The sequence below is a fragment of the Canis lupus genome, chromosome 25 (genome assembly GCF_011100685.1).
Source record: "Canis lupus familiaris isolate Mischka breed German Shepherd chromosome 25, alternate assembly UU_Cfam_GSD_1.0, whole genome shotgun sequence".
Lineage (NCBI taxonomy): Eukaryota > Metazoa > Chordata > Mammalia > Carnivora > Canidae > Canis > Canis lupus.
The window spans coordinates 49,611,037-49,630,220 of record NC_049246.1 but is presented as its reverse complement, the minus strand read 5'-3'; the positions used below and the strand labels follow the sequence as shown (position 1 = coordinate 49,630,220).

The following is a 19,184-nucleotide window of genomic DNA, read 5'->3' as shown; positions in this document are numbered from 1 at the left end:
CCTCGGGGTTCCGGCCCCCGGCGCTAGCGAGGCCGGACAGACGCGAGGACCACAAAGCCGCCCGGCCCGGAGCTGCGCGGCGGCAGAGTGTGTGCCTAATTACAGATCGCAGGGTGAAGCTCGAGGTCTGGATTCTGTTATGGAAATGAAACAAAATTGTTTTCTTCCTGAGTCTTTACAAAACTCGCTGCTTTGAAAATTATCCCGTCAGAAAGAGAATAAACGGCATTTACTCATACCACCACCAAGCCCCCTAGAGTTATTTTATTTTGTATTGTAAGTAGGCTGCAATCTCTTAATTCGGGGCAAATTTTTGGCCAGACTTGAAAAGGCTTGGATTCTGGCTGCCCTGCAGCCCGCAGTGCTGTGCGAGGCAGGATTTAAAATTTGCAAATGAAAGCTGCAGTCGGCCCCCGGGGCCTGGAGCCAGGCAGCCCCCCCCCCCCCCCGCCCCCGCCCCCGCCCCACCCAAGTGTGCATCCAGATCCGAGCCCCTGCAGGCTGGCCAGCACCCACCTTCACGTCCAGGCACGCAGGCCTCCAGAGTGGGGAGCCGTGCAAAATCCCACCAGGTCCAAGTGGGGCCAGAGGGAGCGTGAGCCGTGGGGGGTTCCGGGGTGGTTCTCTCTGGATGCTGTGCCAGGATCACCTCTCTCCCGGGAGGGCGGAGGCGCACGTTGCTCGTGGGGGCTCCATGTCACCCGTGCGGGGGCCACCCCTCAGGGGTCAGGAATGCAAAGGAGACCTCAGGAGCCAGAGTGTGGGTGGGAGCGTGGGCGCTGTGGCGATGACGCAGGCAGGAGGAGGCTGCTGCGCCTCTCCTGAAAGTCCAAGTTAACATTTAGGGTGTGTGTGATGGTGTTTTAAGGTTACGCGCCAGCTCCTGTCTCCTTAACTGTGCTCAGGAGAGGCTTTGAGCCCCGTAACCTTTGTTCAAAGCGACTTGTGCTTTGCTCACCTCCTGATGATCCCATTTCCCTCGAGGGGACCTGGTGTGGCTGGATCCCCCTCCACCCCTCGCTGGCCCTCAGTGCCCTTGGTGCCCTAGGGCTGTGCCCCCAGCTGCATGGCTCCCCGGGGCCACGATGTGCCCACAACTGGCCACCCCTTCCCCAGCACGAGCCTTAAATCCCTGCAGGAAGCATCCTCCATGTCTTCCTCGGCTCGTTCCTGTCGTTCCCGTAAGAAAGCGGAGCAGACCTTCTGCTCTCTGCTGTGGCTGCCACTCCTGCCTCAGTGAATGTCCTACCCCCTGCCCCTCGGCAGGGCCCGGTGCTCCTGGAACCATCCCAGGCTGGTCCGGTCCCCGTGGGGCGCTGGAGGACTCAGGCCCTGAAGCAGCGGGAAGTCGCATTGGGCTCTCTGAGCAGTGGCAGCCGCAGACCCTGTCCCTCACTCTGGGCAGGACATCACGGGGCGTCTTGTGCCCACGCACAGAGATCTGGCGAAGCGTGCGGAGCGCCGTCCATCCTCCCTCCCGGCCCTGGTTCAGGCACAAGACCCAAATCCGCACCTCCTAGGGAGAACTAATCCGAGCGGTCCTCAGGGGAGCGGCCTCTGGTGCACCTGCCCCGGACATCCTCACCCTTGCGGAAGGCGCAGGAGCTGCCGGGCTCCGTCCGCCACTCTCGCTCAGGGACCTGTCCCCTTCGATTTTCGGGAGTGGGCTCTGCGGCCGAAGGAGCTGGCCCAGGACCGTGCGTTTGAACGGCCGCTTCCGCGAAGAGCAGCACAGTATTATTTACAACAGAAGCCGGGCTTTGAAAGTTGAATATTAATGCCGCGGAGAGTCGGCAAAGCGCAGAGCGCTCTCTGGACATTTGGAAGCTATTTAAAGAACACAGAGGTTCGGTCATTGGAAAGAACAGCCCTCACAGGGCAACACTCCTGCGGAAACGGCTTGAACCCCTCATAAATGTATTTTCAATCATCTTGCTTTGAAGATGAAGCTTCAAGAGTTCACTGCAGGAAATCCATCCGCCCCACGTAATGATCGGTGTCTCCGTCAGGTGGGCAGGGGCCTGGGCGCGCCTGGAGGGACCTGGGTGGGCACCTCCGCGTGCCGCTGCCCGGCCTCCGTCCCTGCACTCCCAAAGCATTCAGTGCTCGAGGAGGTTGATATGGGAAGCAGCGGCTCTCACGTACGCTTGGCCGACGCGCTACAGGTGACCGGGCTGCAGATGCCCAGCGCCTCAGAGCCTTCGCTAGGCTGCGTGCATCCCCACGGAGGGCGGGCGCGTGAGCGTGATGGTGCCCAGATGCCCTGGCCTGGCACCGGGGGCTGCGTGCTCCATCTGCTCCCTCTGATCCCGTCCCAGCTGACATGCAGGGCTGGCTGCCGAAATTTCTTGGTCTTCTCTAATGCCCACATTGGCCAGGGCTGTAGGAAAAAAAAAAAAAACAAACAAACATCTAACGTGCCTACGTAACCAGATAAACGAGCACACAAGCAGAAGTTACCCGGACGTGTTCGTGCCACACACATTGCCCTGTTTGAGGTGGAACAGAGACCCGGGCAGAGCGGTGCGTGGCCCCGAGGGAGGCTCCCCACTCCCACTCTGCACGAAGGCAAGTCGTCCTGTGGAGAGACTCTGATTCCCACCCTTAGGCCTCATCCTGCGGCCGTTACTGTCGCTCCCCTGGGCTCGCGGTGAAACCTAACCAGCAAGGAGCCTGGTGACGGTGACACGGTCGCCCTGAGCCTGAGCACATCCGAGCAGCGGAGGAAAGCAGTGGCTCCTCGGGAGGGGCTGACGTCACACACGCCTCATCCCTGCTGCATCTACGGTTCTTTCCCTATTTAGAATTTGTTGGCATATCTTAAAAAAAAAAAAAAAAAAAAGCCCGAATGTGAGTTGTGTGTGTCGTATCATTAGTAAAAGAGGTGAGCGGCTCCGGGCTAGGATTTCAGAGGCAGAGCCCACAGGCCTCGCAGGCCCCCCGACCCCCGCACGGCCCCCGCAGGTGTGGGGCACAGGGGTGACGCCCCCGAGACATCGCCTCAGCCTCACGCAGGGCCCCTGTCTCCACAGGTGGACAGCGACACCATATGGAACGAGGTGCACTCGTCGGGGGCGGCGCGCCTGGCCGTGGGCTGCGTGGTGGAGCTGGTCTTCAAGGTGGCCACCGGGGAGCTGAAGGTCGGTGGGGACCCTGCAGAAACGGGGCTCTCCTGGGGGCGCGGGTGGGGCTCAGCGCCCTGGGGTCCCTCTGCACCGGGGACGGTGCCTGGGGAGAGTCCCTGCTGATCCACGGCAGCGTCGCCCGCGCTGGTAACACACGCGGCGGTGCAGGGGCCCCCGGGGTTGGTTGTCCCCGTGGTTGAACAGCCCGGGAGCTCTCGTGTGCGAGGGTGTCCTCCCCACGGGCCACGCTGGAGATGAAGACCAAGGTTCTTAAAAACACACTCGTTAACGTGGACGTAATAGCGGCGTCCAGGTCTCAGTAGACGAGCCGCCGACCCCGACCCGCTGCTGCCTCCGTCTCTGGCGACCCTTTGGTAGAAGCGCGTAGAGGGACCCGGCCTGACACCGGATCTAGGACTGGGCAAAGGCGCGTGTGTGCGCAGCTTTCTCGGGTAGTTGTGGGGATTCTGCTCTGAGGCTCCACCGCAGTCCCACGCGTGCGGCTTCTTGAAGGTCAGCGGCCGCGTGGACCCCGAATCCGCGGCAGGGAGCCCTTCCTTCTCACACGGAAGCCCGCTGGTGTGGCAGGCTGAGCGGGGCCTCTCTCCACACCTGGCTTCTGCAACACAGGGTGCTCCTCGTTTGGAAACTCGGGCTCCTTGAATCGTGTAGACCTTCCAGCATCTCCACCGAGTCTGGAACGCGGTATCTAGGGCACCACTGATTTTTGAAACCGTTAATACCGGCGCGCACCTCACCAGGAAGGCCCTCCGAGTGCGGGGGGCGCTCAGGGTGCGCGTCCGCCGAACTTCTCGTCCTCACCCGAAGGCTCAAGTCTTGCCCCTGACCACACCGCCCGTGGGCTGGCCCCACGTGCACTGGCCCGTCCCTCCCCTTTGCTCACTCGAGCTGTTAGGAGGCGCGTGTTCAGGGGCAGGGGTTTAGGGAGAGCCATAAATGTTATTGCATCGTCACACGTTCTTGGGAGCCCGTCTGCTGCACGTGTGCGGTGGGGACGCTCACCGAGTGCCCTTTTCCTGGCACTGCCGACCTCTCCCCAGCACGGGCAGGCACCGCACCGCCCTGCACCATGGTACGGCTGTCAGCACAGCAAGAAACGCAAAGCGAGTGTTAGGATTAGGAGAACAGGCCCCCTGGGCACGGGGACCCCAGGGGTCGCAGCCTGCCCTCCCGGGACCGCTGTGCGGGGACAGGCTGGTCCTGCGGCATTGAGAGTGCCAGAGGTGGGGGCCCCATCGGTGTGTCCATCACCCTGTCCGTCCGGAGCTGTCTCTGCAGCAGGCTGAGCTCCGCCGCCCCAGCCCCGTCATCACTGCCGGCCCGCCAGCCCTGGGGGCGCTGTTCCCAGCCGTGACCCCACAGCTTCCCGCTGGCCAGACGCGAGCTGCCCATTTAAGTCCTTTTTTGTTTCTGAGGCTACAGAGCGGTTTACAGACGGCTCGTCCAAGCCTCAGTGACTCAGGGGCGGGGGCTGCTGCTTCCAAGCAGTGGGTGGCTCGTTTCTGCGATGCCCACCCCCCCCCCACCCCTGGGAGCTGAGATGCTTCCATTAAGGCCGGACCCAGGCTGGAGCCCCTGGGGTGAGCCTCTTGCACCTTCTCTGCACCCAGGGTTCCCATCAGTGGCTTCTTGGGGACACTGGTGTTGAGCAGAGGGGGCCCAGGGAGCCCGTCCTCTCCTGCCAGGTCCCTGAGCTAAGCAGCTCCAGCAGAGATAAACCATCAGGGACAAATTCACGTCTTACCCAGTAACCGTGACCGCCAGAGGACCTCTTCAAAGCAGGGCCCCAGGCGTCGCTGAGGTGCGGACAGCGCTAGGGCCCGTCCCGTGTCCGTGACCCAGATGTGCGAGTCTGTGCCCTCGCGCGCAGCCGGAGCCCCCCGGCGGTGTGGGCCGTGCTCCTGTTCTCACTGACGTGAACCCTCTTCCTCTCTTCCTCCCTGCTTCTCCGCCCCCTCCCCCTTCCGGCGTCGTGCGCAGAACGGCTTTGCCGTGGTCCGCCCTCCAGGACATCACGCGGAGGAGAGCACGCCCATGTGAGTAGACACGCGGCCGCGACGGGCGGGCTGTGGCGCTTTCTGATCCCTGTTCTGGAAGGGCTGGGCTGCACCTGAGCGCAAACACGGCCCCAGGTAGCTGGTGCAGCCCCGAGCCACGTGGGTGACCTTGCGGACGGGCTGCGGACGGGTGACGGGTCGAACCGTGGGCCAAGAGAAAGGAACCCGCAGACGTCAGTCCAGAGGTTCTCGTCCCTCGCTCTGCTGTAAGCAGTTGGGTGGGGACTTACATTGCACCAGACGGAGTTCATGGGGCACTTCACTGTTCTAGAACATTCTGACCAAATGCCTCAGGTCACCTGACATGCAGCCTTCAGCTGACCTGCTTATGGTTTGGTACGGATGAGGCCGACATCTCAAGGTTGTGACCCCAGGGACCAGCCGTCTGGACCCCGTTTGGGGCTTTGGGTACCCCTGACCGTGCACACATCTGCGGGGCTGGCCGAGCTAGCAAGTGTGGCTCGCAGATTGCCAGGGAATGACTGTGGGCCTGGGTGCCTGGGGGTGGGTTACACGTGCCTTCTCTCTCTTTTTTTTTTTTTTTAATTTTATGTATTTATTTATGAGAGACGCAGAGAGAGAGGCAGAGACAGAGGCAGGAGGACTCAATCTCAGGACCTTGGGGTCACACCTTGGGCCAAAGGCAGGTGCTCAACCTCTGGGTCACCCCGGTGCCTCTAGACGTGCCTTCTCGTGGGACCTGGGAAACCAGTCAGGCAGCAGGACAGGCACCGTGGGAGAGCAGGTGTCCCGAGCTCTGGGGACAGGAAGGGCCATTGATGCTGCTGGTAGAGGTAGGAGAGGTGACATCTGGGCTGTTCCAAGGACCGAGCGGACGGAGCACGGCTGGGAAGCCAGGAAGTGCAGGGAGGCGACAGCGGAGCCTGTGCAGGAGCAGCTAGGACCAGGCCGGGGAACCACAGGCTGAGCCTGCGCTCCCGAGGGAGCCTGGGCTGTGGCTCACAGGCGAGCAGGAGCCCTCTGTCCTCTAAAGCCCGGCGTGAGGGCGTCAGACCGCAGCTTGAGACAGGACCGTCGTGCCCGGGGAGGGGGCAGTGGCTGCAAGCTCCCGACAGCAGCCTCAGTTAGACGGTGGCCCCGTTCCCCAGAAACCGCCGGGCTCGGGGACGCCACGACCCACAACTCTCCATGCTGTCAGGAGCAGGATCCCGCGTGGTTCCTTCCCCTGAAGGCACTTTTCCACTTTGAACCTAAGCCGTTGGCTGTCCTGGGGCGTGAACCCAAACGGGCCACGACGGAGCACAGAGGCGCTGTTGGGGGCGTTTGGATGCGTGTGCGCTCGCCGCTCCGGGTGCCGGCTCCCCAGCCGGTGCCTCCCGCCGTCGGGGGCCTTGCAGGTTGCTGGCCCGCATTCCCGACACAAAGCCACCCAGATTTCCCTGTTTTTGTGGTAATTCAGGCAAAGCGGACGTCAGTTAGAGGATTTTTGGTTACACGTGAATCACGTGTTAGCGGGCTTCTGCGCCTCTTGAAGGAGACTCTGGGGGGCGAGTGTGCATCAGTGTCACACGTCTGAGCGTGGACAGATGAGCAGTAGCGGCTCACACAGGCGACCTCGTGCGCGGGGAGCACGGCCCCGGGATGCTGGGCAGTGTGCGGCTGCCGGGCGCTCCGGGAACGGATTTCTCGCCTCGGGGCATGGCGGCGTCCGTGGGGGGCCTGTCGGGTCGGTGGCGTCGGTCGAGGGAGCCGTGCATTCTCCACCCCGAACCCCACGGGGCTGCAGGCGCTTCCGTGTGAGGACCGGTGGGAACCGTGTTTTCCCCTCTCTCCTCTCGCTACAGGGGCTTCTGCTACTTTAATTCTGTGGCCATCGCAGCCAAGCTTCTCCAGCAGCGGCTGGACGTGAGCAAGACCCTCATAGTGGACTGGGTAAGTGGGGCCGTCCCCGAGGGGGCTGGGGGCCCACGTGCGCCCCGAGCGGGCCGCGTCCCGTGTGCAGAGCAGGGCGGGCACAACACCTCCACTGACGTTGGATTCGGGCACCCGACCTTTCTGGAAACTACCTCAAACCAGAAGATAAAAGCTCACACCGGTCACGAGTCCGCCCCACAGCTGCCGTCAGCCGGGTCCCTGAAACGTCCAGAAGTGTGGTTCAGGGCAGCAGTCGGAGGAGGGTCCTCAGACCTCGTCAGAGGCGGGTGGGGGGCGGCCTCGACCTCCCGCGTCCACCGGCGGGCGTGGGCGGCTCCCCCACAGCCCACGTGGCGCCGCCTGCCTCAGGCCCCCCTGGCGAAACGCCTTCCCGCTTGGGCCCGCGACACCCCGTGCCGGCGTAGCCTCCCTCCCACGCTCCCACGGCGGTGTCGCTTCTCACGGCCCCAAGAGGGTGACCTCAGGTTCAGAAATGCTACACGTGGGGTCTGAACTCCAAAGCCAGTCACGCAGCTTCTTCCCTGGGGGTGGACGCTGAGGGTGCTCGTTTCATTCCTCCCTTTTCCACTTGGTGCTGATGATCTATTTAATAACTGCTCCACGGGGAAGGAGGAGCAGATGCCCCGGGGGGTTACCATGTGTACCGCGGGGCCCTTCTCCATTTGGGAAAGGAACCGCAGACACAGCCCGGCCACCCAGTAGGCTCCCCGTGCTGCGCGCCGGTCCCGGGGCCTGACGGCTGAGGCCTGGGGACACCAGGGAAAACCGCCCAGGGTCGGCCCTCAGCGCACCCCTGCCTCCGTCCCCAGGAGCCGGGCCTCAGCTCCTCCCGAGGGAGCACCTAGCCGTGCTGTCGAGGCGTCCCACGTGGCTCAGTTCATGGCCACGTGACTCACAGCCCCTGAGTCCACCCCCCGGGGCGGCCAGAGCACCCAGAGTCGACGGTCACAGGGCCACTTACCCCGGGCTCCCCGCGCCCCACTAAACAGCACAGGCGCATGCGGGGCTGCCTCGGTCACGGAGAGCACGCGTCCCGAGAGTCGGGGGTGTGTCTCCCCAGCCGTGGAGGCTTCCTGGTTGGTGGGGTCGGGTGTCTGTCCTTGCAGCTCCTTGTTTATAGCTGCCCGCCACGTCGTCTCCAATGAGCGTAGGTGACTTTTACAATGACCCAGGTACCGAGCAGTTCCCAGGGTGTGAAGATCGCTACCTTGCACGCAGCCCCCGTGCGCCCGCTGTGTGAGGCGGGCTGCCTGTCCCGGGGGCCCGCTCCTGCCCCGGCCCGGGCCGTGCGTGGCCTCGCGCCTCGTGGAAGCCCCGCTGCCCCACTGTGGGGCCTTTAACGTGTGGGCACGGTCATTAGGATGAGCAGTTTGTCGTTGGAGCCTGGGGCCTGGAACCCCGTGCCGTGTGCGCACCTGTCGCCCCAGCCCGAGCGACGGCCTCCCGCCGCTCCGCAGGGTTGGGCGCAGAGCTGGCACCTCCCGTGTGCTCGACAACGGGCAGCTGTGGCCGGCTCGCTTCTCGCAGACGTGGCAGGGGCAAGAAGGTGGTCAGATGGTTTTGTCGGGACGGTCGTGGCCTCGGGGTAGGGCTCAAACGCCAGCCCCTTCCTCTGCCGGGAGCGGCCGTGGCTGTGGGGACGATGGCGAGGAAGCCGCCTGGGACGCACCCGGGCCCCTTCTCTCTGCCCCCTCGGCCCCGCCCTCCCCCGGCCCTGCTGGGGGCGCGTGGCTAGGCGGGGAGCCCCGAGGGGCCGCCGGTGCTGACCCGGCTGTCCCTGCTCTCCCAGGACGTGCACCACGGAAATGGGACCCAGCAGGCCTTCTACAACGACCCGAACGTCCTGTACATCTCCCTTCACCGCTACGACGACGGGAACTTCTTCCCGGGCAGCGGGGCCCCGGACGAGGTGAGCGGGCCGTCGCAGGGCCGAGCGGGGCTGCTCTGGGGTAGAGCGCAGGGGTGCACGGGTGCTCCCCTTGACCCCGGATGATTCCAGGCCGTCGTCAGGCGTATCCTGTCAAGTGTGTACACACGGGCTTTCTTTTCTCTGAGGTTCAAACAAAAAAACGGACTTGACATCTGGTTCTAATCCAGGCAGCCTGTGAGGACGCCTGGGGTGCCCCCTCCTGCAGGCCTGCTTTGCACGATTCAAACACCTCCAGGCCACTCCTCTGGTCGGTCCCTTGGGCGCTTGTGCTGTCCTGTCACCTGTCGTGACACATGGGACAGGGATTGGCGGTTCAGAGCCTCCTTCGTGACACCCGGTCCCCCAGCAGAGCCGGCCCTCACTCGGAACAAAGGGGCCCCAACACCCAGGGGAAAAGGTCCATCAGCCTCTGGGTCTTGTTGGAAGGGGGTGGGGAAGGACAGTCCCAGACCTTTCTGGCTGCCCGCTCTTGGTGTCTGCAGTGCAGAGCTGCCCGTCTGCACACACCGCTGGGCTGCTCCTGCGGCCACCCCACGAGTGGCCGTGAGCCCCCGCGGTCTATGACAGCGCTCCGCTGTGAATGTCGGCAAGTGAGGGGCGATGGGGGCACGTGCTGGAGAGCATAGCACTCGGGCTCTGCTGCAGGCACCGAACTGGACTCCCACCTTGTGCCACTGGGGTCAGGTGGTTCCATCGGTCTCCGGGTGAGGGCCTGAGATCCACCAGGGTCAGGTGCTCCCATCGGTCTCCGGCTGAGGGCCCGGGAGCCACCAGGGTCAGGTGGTCCCATCGGTCTCCGGCTGAGGGCCCGGGAGCCACCGGGGTCAGGTGGTCCCATCGGTCTCCGGCTGAGGGCCCGGGAGCCACCGGGGTCAGGTGCTCCCATCGGTCTCCAGGTGAGGGCCTCTGATAGGAGTGTCTCTCTTCACAGGTGGGCACAGGGCCAGGTGTGGGCTTCAACGTCAACATGGCTTTCACTGGTGGCCTTGACCCCCCCATGGGAGACGCGGAGTACTTGGCAGCCTTCAGGTGAGAGTCCTGGCTTCCTGTGCCCTGGGGGCATATGTACAGCTGTGGGGAGCTCCACTCTGCGTCCCCAGCTCTTGCTGGTTTAGTGATGTTCTTTGGCCTGGCTCCTCCTTCACGCACACACCCAGGCGCATCTGGGGCGGCCCCTCCAGCCTCCCTCACGGCACCTCGTAGAGACGCGTGTTTGCGTAGCTGAGATTTGAAGACCCAGGGCCCTGGGCTCCTGGGCTCACCCCCCCCCCACATTGGTTCTTCGGGCTGGGGGGGGGTCTCCGGCAGTGTCTCCTCCCCTCATGCTGGCAGCTGGCGTCTTGGGCTTCAGGAGAACCAGGAACGCCCTGGGGGCTTGATGGTAAGAGCGGCCGAGGCCCTGGGGAGCAGCTCCGGCTGGGCTCGGAAACCTGATGTTCACGGAGAGCGGCCGCTCGGTTCTGAAACATCGGCTCGTCTCCTGTTTTCCTCCCCACAAACCCTCCCTGAGAGGCCGAGCGACAGCGATCACCTTCCTCCCTGATTGCTGCGGTCCTGAGGCCACTGCCCCGCGTCCACCCGTTTGCGCAGCTCTGTTGCATGACTTTCCTTAAGCGCGGTTTGCCTTTGTCATCAAATGGTGATTTTGACCTTGATCTGGGCCCGACTGAAGTAATTCCCACGACCCAACGTGGACGGTGCGCAGCGCGGGCTTCCTGCCTCGTTTTAAATGGTGGCCTCCGCCGTCTCCCGCCGTCTCCCGCCGTCTCGCCAGAACGCGGGCCCTGGGGAGAAGGGTGCTCGGCGGCAGAGCCTGACGGGCTCTTGGTCGTTGTCAGAAAACCGCGTCCGAACAGTAGGAATCGGAGCCCGTGAGGTTTCCAGTGAATTTTCCTCTCTGCCTCTTCCTTGACCTCTGTCTGTCTGTGCTTTTATCCCTGCTTGATCTAAACACAACGCACATGTGTGCAGGTGTGTGTATGTGTGATGCACGTGTCTCCATGGACACATGTGAGTGTGTGCGTACACGTGTCTGCAGATATGTGTGCACGTGGCTGCGTGCGTGGAGCGTGCAGCTGTGTCTGTGTGCGCGTCTCCCGTGGGTGCGACTCCTTACGCGGACTCGTCTGTAAGCGCTCTGCTGTAGACGCCGCCGCCCGCGCCGTGGGCACCCTGCATGGGCCACGGGACCCCTGGGGACCCCTCACAGCGTCTCCTTGCCCGTCTCCACGCTCAGAGTGGCCGTTGGGTCTGGCGGCACGTGTGGCTCTGTGGACGGGAGTTCCCTCCCCCAGCTGCTCGGTGGTTCGTAGAAATTACGCCCAGATTTGATTACGTCGGCGCAGGGCCAGCCTCTCGAGCAGTGGGCTGGTCTGTACCAGTCGGAGCCCATCACCTCCCTACGGGATTTCTCTGCGCGCCTTTCCCCCAAATCGGATCCCATCTGATCTCGTGGGTTTAATTTCGATGTGTCTTCCTGCTCCTGATCAGATGTGAGGTAACCCCAACAACTGCCTGCCTAATTTAAGGGAGGGGGACGCCCCCAAGCAGATACAACATCTGCAGCTTTGCTGGTGTACACGGTCGACTCTCAGCTTCTCGAAATCCGAGCCGTGCAGCACCAGCAGCGGGGTCCTCCGTGCGGTCCGTGGAGCACCCCGCGGCCAGCACCGCGTCACCCTCCCACCGCCTGAGAACCGGCCGCCCTAGGGGGCTGCGTGGAAAATAAAATGTCTGGGCGGCCGCCGTGAGAGGAGGAAGCCCTGCCGGGATGAGGAACTGGGCGCGCCGTGGCCGGTTCTGGCTGGGCAGAGGGTGGCCCGTGCTGGACTGGTGGGCGGGGGGCGGGGGGGGGACGCTGCAGCCAGGCTTCCACGGGACCGCGTCCCCCGGTGTGCTGGTTCTGGGACGGAGATGCCCAGCACGCGGGGGTCAGACTCCAGCCCTGGGGACTGCACCTTGGTCCCCTGGGACCCCACACTGGTCCCCAGTCCCTTGCCCCTGGTCCCCAGCCCAGTCCCCAACCCCCGCCCCTGGTCCCCAGCCCAGTCCCCCGCCCCTCCCTGGCCCCCCAGCCCCCCTGCCCTCCCCACCCACCCTAGTCCCCCGACCCCTGGCCCCCTCCCTGGTCCCTGGTCCCTGGTCCCCCACCCCTGGTCCCCAGCCCAGTCCCCTGCCCCTCCCTCGCCCCCCAGCCCCCCTGCCCTCCCCGCCCACCCTAGTCCCCCGACCCCTGGCCCCCTCCCTGGTCCCTGGTCCCTGGTCCCCCACCCCTGGTCCTCAGCCCAGTCCCCTGCCCCTCCCTCGCCCCCCAGCCCCCCTGCCCTCCCCACCCACCCTAGTCCCCCAGCCCCTGGTCCCCGCCCCGGGCCAGCCTTTAAGATGAACCCTTCCTCTGAGCTGCTGTTGACGTCCTGTTTTCATCCTCTGCCAAGTGTGTACACGATGATACCTTATCAAATGAACTTTGCAAAGCTTAAATAGCTCCTTTGAAAGGGAAAATTGTTTCAGGGTTGGGTTGCTTTTTATTTTTTTTTTTTTTATTGATTTTAATGTAAAATAGTGCTTTGAAGTTTACAATTTATGGCTCCCTGGGCATCGATCGGTGGGGGAAGAAGGGTCAGGATCCGCTTTCCCCTTCCTTCTGCGCTTCTCCCCCCTTGCCGGGGGGCCCCCGGGACAGTGTGCGCCTCGGGGGCAGCACCTTGTTCCCCAGGCCCGTTGCCTGCCACGTTGCATTTCAGGAGATCAAGCCTGAGATGAAGAAGAGATAAGGAAGGTGCCCCTAATGAAATCCAGAAGGAGCGGCACTTTCTCCCCGGGCTCGGACTGCGGAGACGCGGCGACCCTAATTCAAAGCAGCGCGCCGCCAGACGGGCTTTGAAGTCTGCTGAGCGGAGGCGAGGCCCTGGGCGGACGGACACCGCGATGCGCTGCTGCCCGCGCCGGCCTGCCGTCGGCCGTCTGGGGCCCGCGGGTCGCCGTGCAGGCAGGAAATGAGCCCGGGATTACGTGTGCGTCGAAACCGTAACCCCGGTTTAAATGCGATTTGGTGAAGTTTATCAGAGATGTCAGAGAAACCGGGTATTTTGAAGTGGTAACTTTAATCTTTTAATGAATTGAGATTTGCCTTTAAATTGAGCAACTGGGCAGATTCATTTCACGTCCCCCAGCCTTTCGAGCGTGACGTGAAGATCGAAGCTCTTTGAACCTCTGTTCCTTCCGTAAGGACTTCTGCGGGGGCCTTTCTTTGCTTTTTTTTTTTTTTTTTTAACAAAAATTCTTAGCTTTTTATTGTCGTGGTGAAACGCCCAGAAGGCCTCCTGTCGCAGCCACGTGGCGTGTGCAGCTCGGCGGCGCCCTCCGTGCCCACAGCGCCGTGTCGGGCGAGAGCCTCTGCCTCCGTCCAGGACTCGCTGTCGCAAAGACACTTGATGCAAACCCCGGGACCTTTCTTACCGACGGCAGTGCCGTCTCTCAAGGGGCAGCCCCCTTCCCCTAGGCGGACGTCTTAGCGGGGCCGTCCCACAGTGGGGCCGCCGCAGAGTGCAGAAGCTCGGGTTTGCCAGCCCTCCCGCAGGACGGCAGCAGTGACGCGGTGCTCGGGCACCTGCCCGCGGAGGGGCAGCAGCTTCCTGGCTGAGTCCTGGAGGGACCCGGACCCGCAGACGCCAACCTGCCGGCGTGCGGGGCCGCCTCTGGGGACCAGGACCGTGGCCTGTCGTGGAGGAGCCTGTCAGGGGCTGTGCCCAGGTGACCTACGTGGCAGGTCTGGATGTTCGACGTCTGTCTGGTGGGAGCCTTGAGGGGGACGCAGGTCCGGAGGGGCCGTCTCATAAACACTTGTTGCTCGGGTTGAGCGCCCAGGGCAAGTTGAGTCCTGCCAAGAGTGGGGCAGGGACCCAGGCGAGAGCATGGGGACACCGAGGCAGAGACCAAGCACAAGAGGGGAGCAGCTGGGAGAGGCCTGGGCCGCGGCGCCGGACCAAGTGCAGACCTGCTCCTGTAGCCAGCCGGGGTCTGAGGGCCGCCCTGGGGAGGCTGCGCTGCCCCTGCCCCTGCCGTGTGCTCCTGGTGCTGCAGAGGGGCGGGGGGCGCTGCGAGATGGGTGGGCTGGCGGCCAAGAGTGCCAGGCCCTAGACAGGCCTGAGGACGGTGATGGGACAGAGGTGGGGACACGTGGGGGCAGGGCAGCTGCAGTGAGCCCAAGCCCGGTGGGGCCCACGGTGACAGTGGGGAGGGGGCACCACGTGGATGGGGCCCTGGACGCAGGGGTGCGCCCATCCAGCAGCGCCAGGTGCCCACCTCCTGCGAGGGACAGCCAGACAGGAGCAGCAAGGAGGGGCGGGGGTTGCCAGAAGGCGCCCTGGCCTCTGTCGCCGAGGAGGGGTGTCCTCACCTCACCAGGGCAAGGTCTGGGTGAGCAGAGCACGGAGAGCCAGAAGCATGCGAGGCTGGGGGCCGCGGGCGTGCAGGGCAGGGGCATCGAGGAGACGGGACGGACGGCCGAGGGCCTGGCCTGTGGGGCGGACGGAGCAGGACGGGGCGGCGGGCGGCGTGGGGCGGGGGTGCAGCCGGAGCACAGTGTTGCTTCCCAGCTCTCGCTGTGTTCTGACACCGACTCAGCAGCGACGGGATGTTTGGTGGGCCGGGACCGGCCTCTCCCAACCGACGGAGCGCTCAGGCCAGGCCCACCCCGCGCAGGGGTGCAGCAGTGCAGCGGGTGCAGATGGCAGGGCAGGTGCGCCAGCCCCTCCTGCCCTCGAGTGAGGGTGTGCACAGCGGACAGGAGGGGTTGGCGCTCACCGGAGCCGAGGTGGTTGAAACCGAGTCCCCGCCTCCGGGGGCACCAGGCTGTCCATCCGGAAACGGCGACCGTCCATCCGGCAGCTCCGCCTCCCGAGCCCTCTGGCTGCAGACGCGTCACCGCAAGCCTCACCGACAGTACGTGACCGCGACAGGGCAGACGGCCCGGGCGCCTTGTGAAAGGAGATGTTGAAGGTGGGCGGCGTGGACCGTGCTTCTGGGGCACTCGGACGCCCTGGCTGCCCCCAAGCTCCCGAGCGTCCCCGGGCGTGGGTGGGCACAGACCGCGCCACGGCCTGAGGCCTGCGATGAGCACAGGTTTGGGGCCTTCCGTGTGGGAGATGAGCCCGCCCTGCCTCTGAGCGGACAGTGGGTGGTCGCAGCCTCGGGAAGCCCCTGCCCACCCCTCGGCCCTCACGCTGCCCTGCAGCAGGTCACGGGCGGCCCCACAGAAACTCACCCTAAGGTGATGGTCGGAGAGAGGGTCTGCAGTAAACGGTTCCATCTGTCATCAGACAAGTCGTTGGTTAAAATTTCATTCTAGAACTAAAACACGAGGCCGGATGCCCGTTTTCTTCGCGGCGTCTGTGACGCGTGGGGGTCCCGGCTGGGGTGAGGATGTGGGCGGCCGTGCACCCCCTCCTCGTAGGTGAGGAAGCAGAGTCCGCCGAGGGGAGGCGATGTCTCAGCGGCGTTGCAGACCCCCTCGGCCCCGGGGGCCCCGGACCAGGATAGGACGAGCGTGCGTGCCCCTAGCCGGCGGCCCACACTCATGCGCGGCTGATGGGCCGGGTCCCGCTCGCACACGCACACCGACAGGGTTCACGATTTGTTTTGATCGGCTTCGCAGCGATGCCACGTGGCAAGTGCAGACGCCAGCGACTCTCCAGGGGCGATGATGATCCCAACAGCGCTGTCGTTTGTTTTTTATTTTGTCGGGGGGGGCGGGGGTGAGACACGAAGCAGCTCAGCAGTGCTTCAAGGCAGAGAACTGGGCCCACCGTACGCACTTGGTTCAAAACGGCCCCCAAAGCGCTTTGCGAATGAGCCGCTGTCGACACGGAGCGTCTGTGGTTTTCCCTGAAGACAGGCTTGGCTGCAGCATCTATACCAACACGTGGCTCAAACTTCTTCTGCCTAAAGACAAAGTTTATGCAACAGGAACTTCATTAGAATAATTTAAAAACCGTCTCTCTGGAACCGCTACGGCCGTAAACGGCGCTGGTGAGCGCAGCAGCCCGCGGGCCGTCGGGAGCCACCCAGGGAAAGCCTCGGGGAGGCAGCGGCGTCTCTGGCCACGAGGCGAAGGCACCGCCCCGTCCTGCCCGCCCGCACCAGGACTTGTCGCCTCCGGCCGCCGCGGCGGGTCAGGTATCCCGGGCCCCGGCACCTGCTCTGAAGCGCAGTCGGCTGAGAAGCCTCTGGTTTGCGCTTTGCGTGTTCAGAATCGGAGAGCTTCGTTGCAGCCTCCTCGTGGCCACGGGGTCAGAGTGCGCCTGACATCCCGCCTCCTGCTTTAGTGGAACACACCTCGCACACGTGTTCAGGGGCGAGTGTGGCCGCTCTCGCACGATGGGCCCCGGGACCCGAAGGCGACGCTGGCGGGGAAGCCTGCTGGCGCCCGGTCGGGGGTCCCAGGTGGGGTCCCTGCAGCCCCTGCCGGACGGTCCCCAGGGCGCAGACCTGGCTCCTCTGAGGCCGCCTGCACGGCCTGTGGCAGAGGCAGCGCGGGGGCGGCCGCGTGCAGTGGGCGCCGCCTGGGAGGGAAGCCGCGAGCGGTTCAGAGGAGCCGAGCCCCGGCCCGTGCCCCGGCGTGAGCTTGCGGCCTGTCTGCGGCGGAGGTCTCGGCGCCCGGCGCGCTCAGAGGGAAGCGGAGGCCGCTCCCGCGTCGCGGACGTTCTCTGAGGGCTCGCTCCCCGGGTCCTCGGGCATCGGGCCGGGGGTGCCCCATGCCACCTGCGGGGACGGGCAGCGAGGTCCTAACCTTGTGTGTCGTGCCCTGGAGTCTCCGTCACTGGCCCCTCTGAAACCAGAGGGATTTCTCAAGAGGATCACCGCAGACTCGTTCCTGAGCGGAACGTTCTGTGGGTCCCAGTGGGTGCTTTACGGAGTTGGCCCAGCGGACTTCAAGGGCAAATGTCATGATGAGTTTTACTTTGTAACTCGAGGCGTAGGAGCCTGAGGAGGTTCTCATGCCAGCCTGCGGCCCTATAGCCCCAGGGGCCCCACCGACCTGGTGGGGAGGGACCGGCGGCGGGGCCGGGTACGTGGGGCCGCTCGCCGAGGGGGCCTCTGGGCCGTCGTGCGCCCGGCGTGACCGTCATTGATGAGCAGCAGGGCCTGCGCGCCGGTGGAGGCCCGGGAGCGGGAGGCCGCCCTCTGGAGCCGCAGACACTCGGTCCGGCCTGCGGCAGCCGGGGAGACCCAGACTCCCCACGGCCGTGAGCCGGTGCTAGGTCCCGCCGAGGTGCAGGGGTGTGGGTGATGGGGGCCGGCACCTGCGGTGAGCCCGCCGCGCCCGGGGGACCAGGGAGACGGGAAGCCTGCGGGGAGGGACTCAGAATCCAATAAAGCAAGTTTAACTGACACGTGGCGTCGTCCAGCCTCTCACTGCGCACCCGGTTCTGGCTCAGAGCCGTGTTCATGGGACGCTGGTACAGTGAGGCCGCGTGCTCGCGGGCGGCTGCTTCCTCCTAAGTGTTTCTTCTCCTTTTCAAGGGAACGGTTTTCCTTGTCTCCCTAATATCCCTAAACCACTGAACTTCTCCATGGCATCTGTACTTTTAACCTGTCCGTGCTCTTAAATTTGATCGTCAGCTGTCCCTTGAAGGACCCCAGGTGTCAGATGAACCCGGCAAGGGCGTGCAGGTGGCTCATCCGGGCGTCTGTGGCCCCAGGGGTGGATGGGGTGGGAGGAGGGCACCGGGGGCCCCCCGCGGGCCAGGGCTGCCCGGGGGCTCGGGGTCCCTGCTGCTGGGCCGGGAGGTGGCTGTGCCTTTCTTGAAACGTGACGCGAGCGTAGGGGTGAGCAGAGCCGCCCCCCTACAGGGCGAGACCGGCCGGGCAGGGCGCAGGGGTGAGGGGTGGGAGCATCTTCCGCAGCCCGGGCAGCTGGTGCGTGGGGGTTACAGGTCGCCTCCAACATACCACGGAGGCTCAAGACCCGCTGTGCCGTGGCCGCGCTGGGCCTCGATGTTGGGGACCTTGGTCTGGACATTTGAGGTATCAGCAAATGGAGCCGTGAGCACGCTGGGCGGGTCTCCTGAGTCTGGGCCCTCGGGTGCCGCTGGCCTCGAGGGCAGACGGGGCAGGCTCTGTCGGCGGCCGTCGGCCTCTTCCGTGGCCGTGACCTCCGCTGACCCGGTGTCCCCTTCCTCCCTCTGCAGGACCGTGGTCATGCCCATCGCGAACGAGTTTGCCCCAGACGTGGTGCTCGTGTCATCAGGCTTTGACGCTGTGGAGGGCCACCCCACGCCCCTCGGCGGCTACAACCTCTCCGCCAAATGTAAGTCGGGTCTGCAGATGGCGCGGGAACACGGTCTGGATTCTGCTGTTGTTAGGATTAGGCGCCCTCTGTGTGCCGAGCCTCCCCTTCAACAGGAGGAAACCCTCCTCCTCGTGTCTTAGCAAAAACACAACAGGTGCCGGCTGCCCCAGAGCGCACAGGGCGCACAGCAGGACCGCACGGCATGGGCCGGGACACGCAGGGACGCTCTTGGGGTGGCCGTGCTCCCACACTGACCTCAGAGCCCTCCTGACCTGGGTGCGGGGTCCGGAGGGAGCCCTGTGCCCAGCAGCCCCCGCGTGCGGCCAGACTGTGCTGTGTGGGCTCGAGCCCCCTCGTGTACCGGCTCAGCTCGGCCGGGGTTCAGGCCCAGCTCCCCCGTGAAGCAGATGCCGCAACACGGCAAAGCCGGAGAATCAGGGGTTTCCCAGCGCAGGTAACAGTTGCATTTGCAGGACATCGAGGTCTGCCAGGTGTGGGGCAGTATCACGTCTGCAAACCAATGTCCACAGCGTAATCAAAGGTCACACTGTTGCGGAGATGTGCGACCCATCGTGAGTTTGAGGGGACTTGTGATCGCTGATCACCCTGACGTAGTGATGATAACGAGCAAGTTTGAAATATCGTGAGAATTAGCAAAACATGACGGAGGCAGAGTGCGCAGATGCTGAGGGAGAAGGCGGCCCCCGACTTGCTGGACTCCACGCTGCCGCCCGCCTTCCCGCTGTGAACGGCGCGGTCCGGGCGTCGCGGCGGCCTCGGGGGCCCTGTCACAGTTTCCATCAGAGACGCAGCCGCATCACTGCTGCCTTTGGGAGGTTTGAGCCTCACGGGCCTGCAGCCGC

At 64.6% G+C, this 19,184-nt stretch overlaps 1 protein-coding gene across 8 annotated transcripts in view; it reads left to right on the top strand.

The window, feature by feature from the left end:
* Positions 1 to 19,184, top strand: part of HDAC4 (histone deacetylase 4) — a 272,461-nt gene that overhangs the window by 239,694 nt on the left and 13,583 nt on the right. For all 8 annotated transcript variants that reach the window (XM_038574380.1, XM_038574379.1, XM_038574382.1 and 5 more), the window contains 6 exons: positions 3,033 to 3,140; positions 5,127 to 5,182; positions 7,009 to 7,096; positions 8,889 to 9,008; positions 9,961 to 10,058; positions 18,221 to 18,339. In XM_038574380.1, the coding sequence (XP_038430308.1) occupies positions 3,033 to 3,140; positions 5,127 to 5,182; positions 7,009 to 7,096; positions 8,889 to 9,008; positions 9,961 to 10,058; positions 18,221 to 18,339 (589 nt within the window). The remainder of the gene's footprint in view (positions 1 to 3,032; positions 3,141 to 5,126; positions 5,183 to 7,008; positions 7,097 to 8,888; positions 9,009 to 9,960; positions 10,059 to 18,220; positions 18,340 to 19,184) is intronic.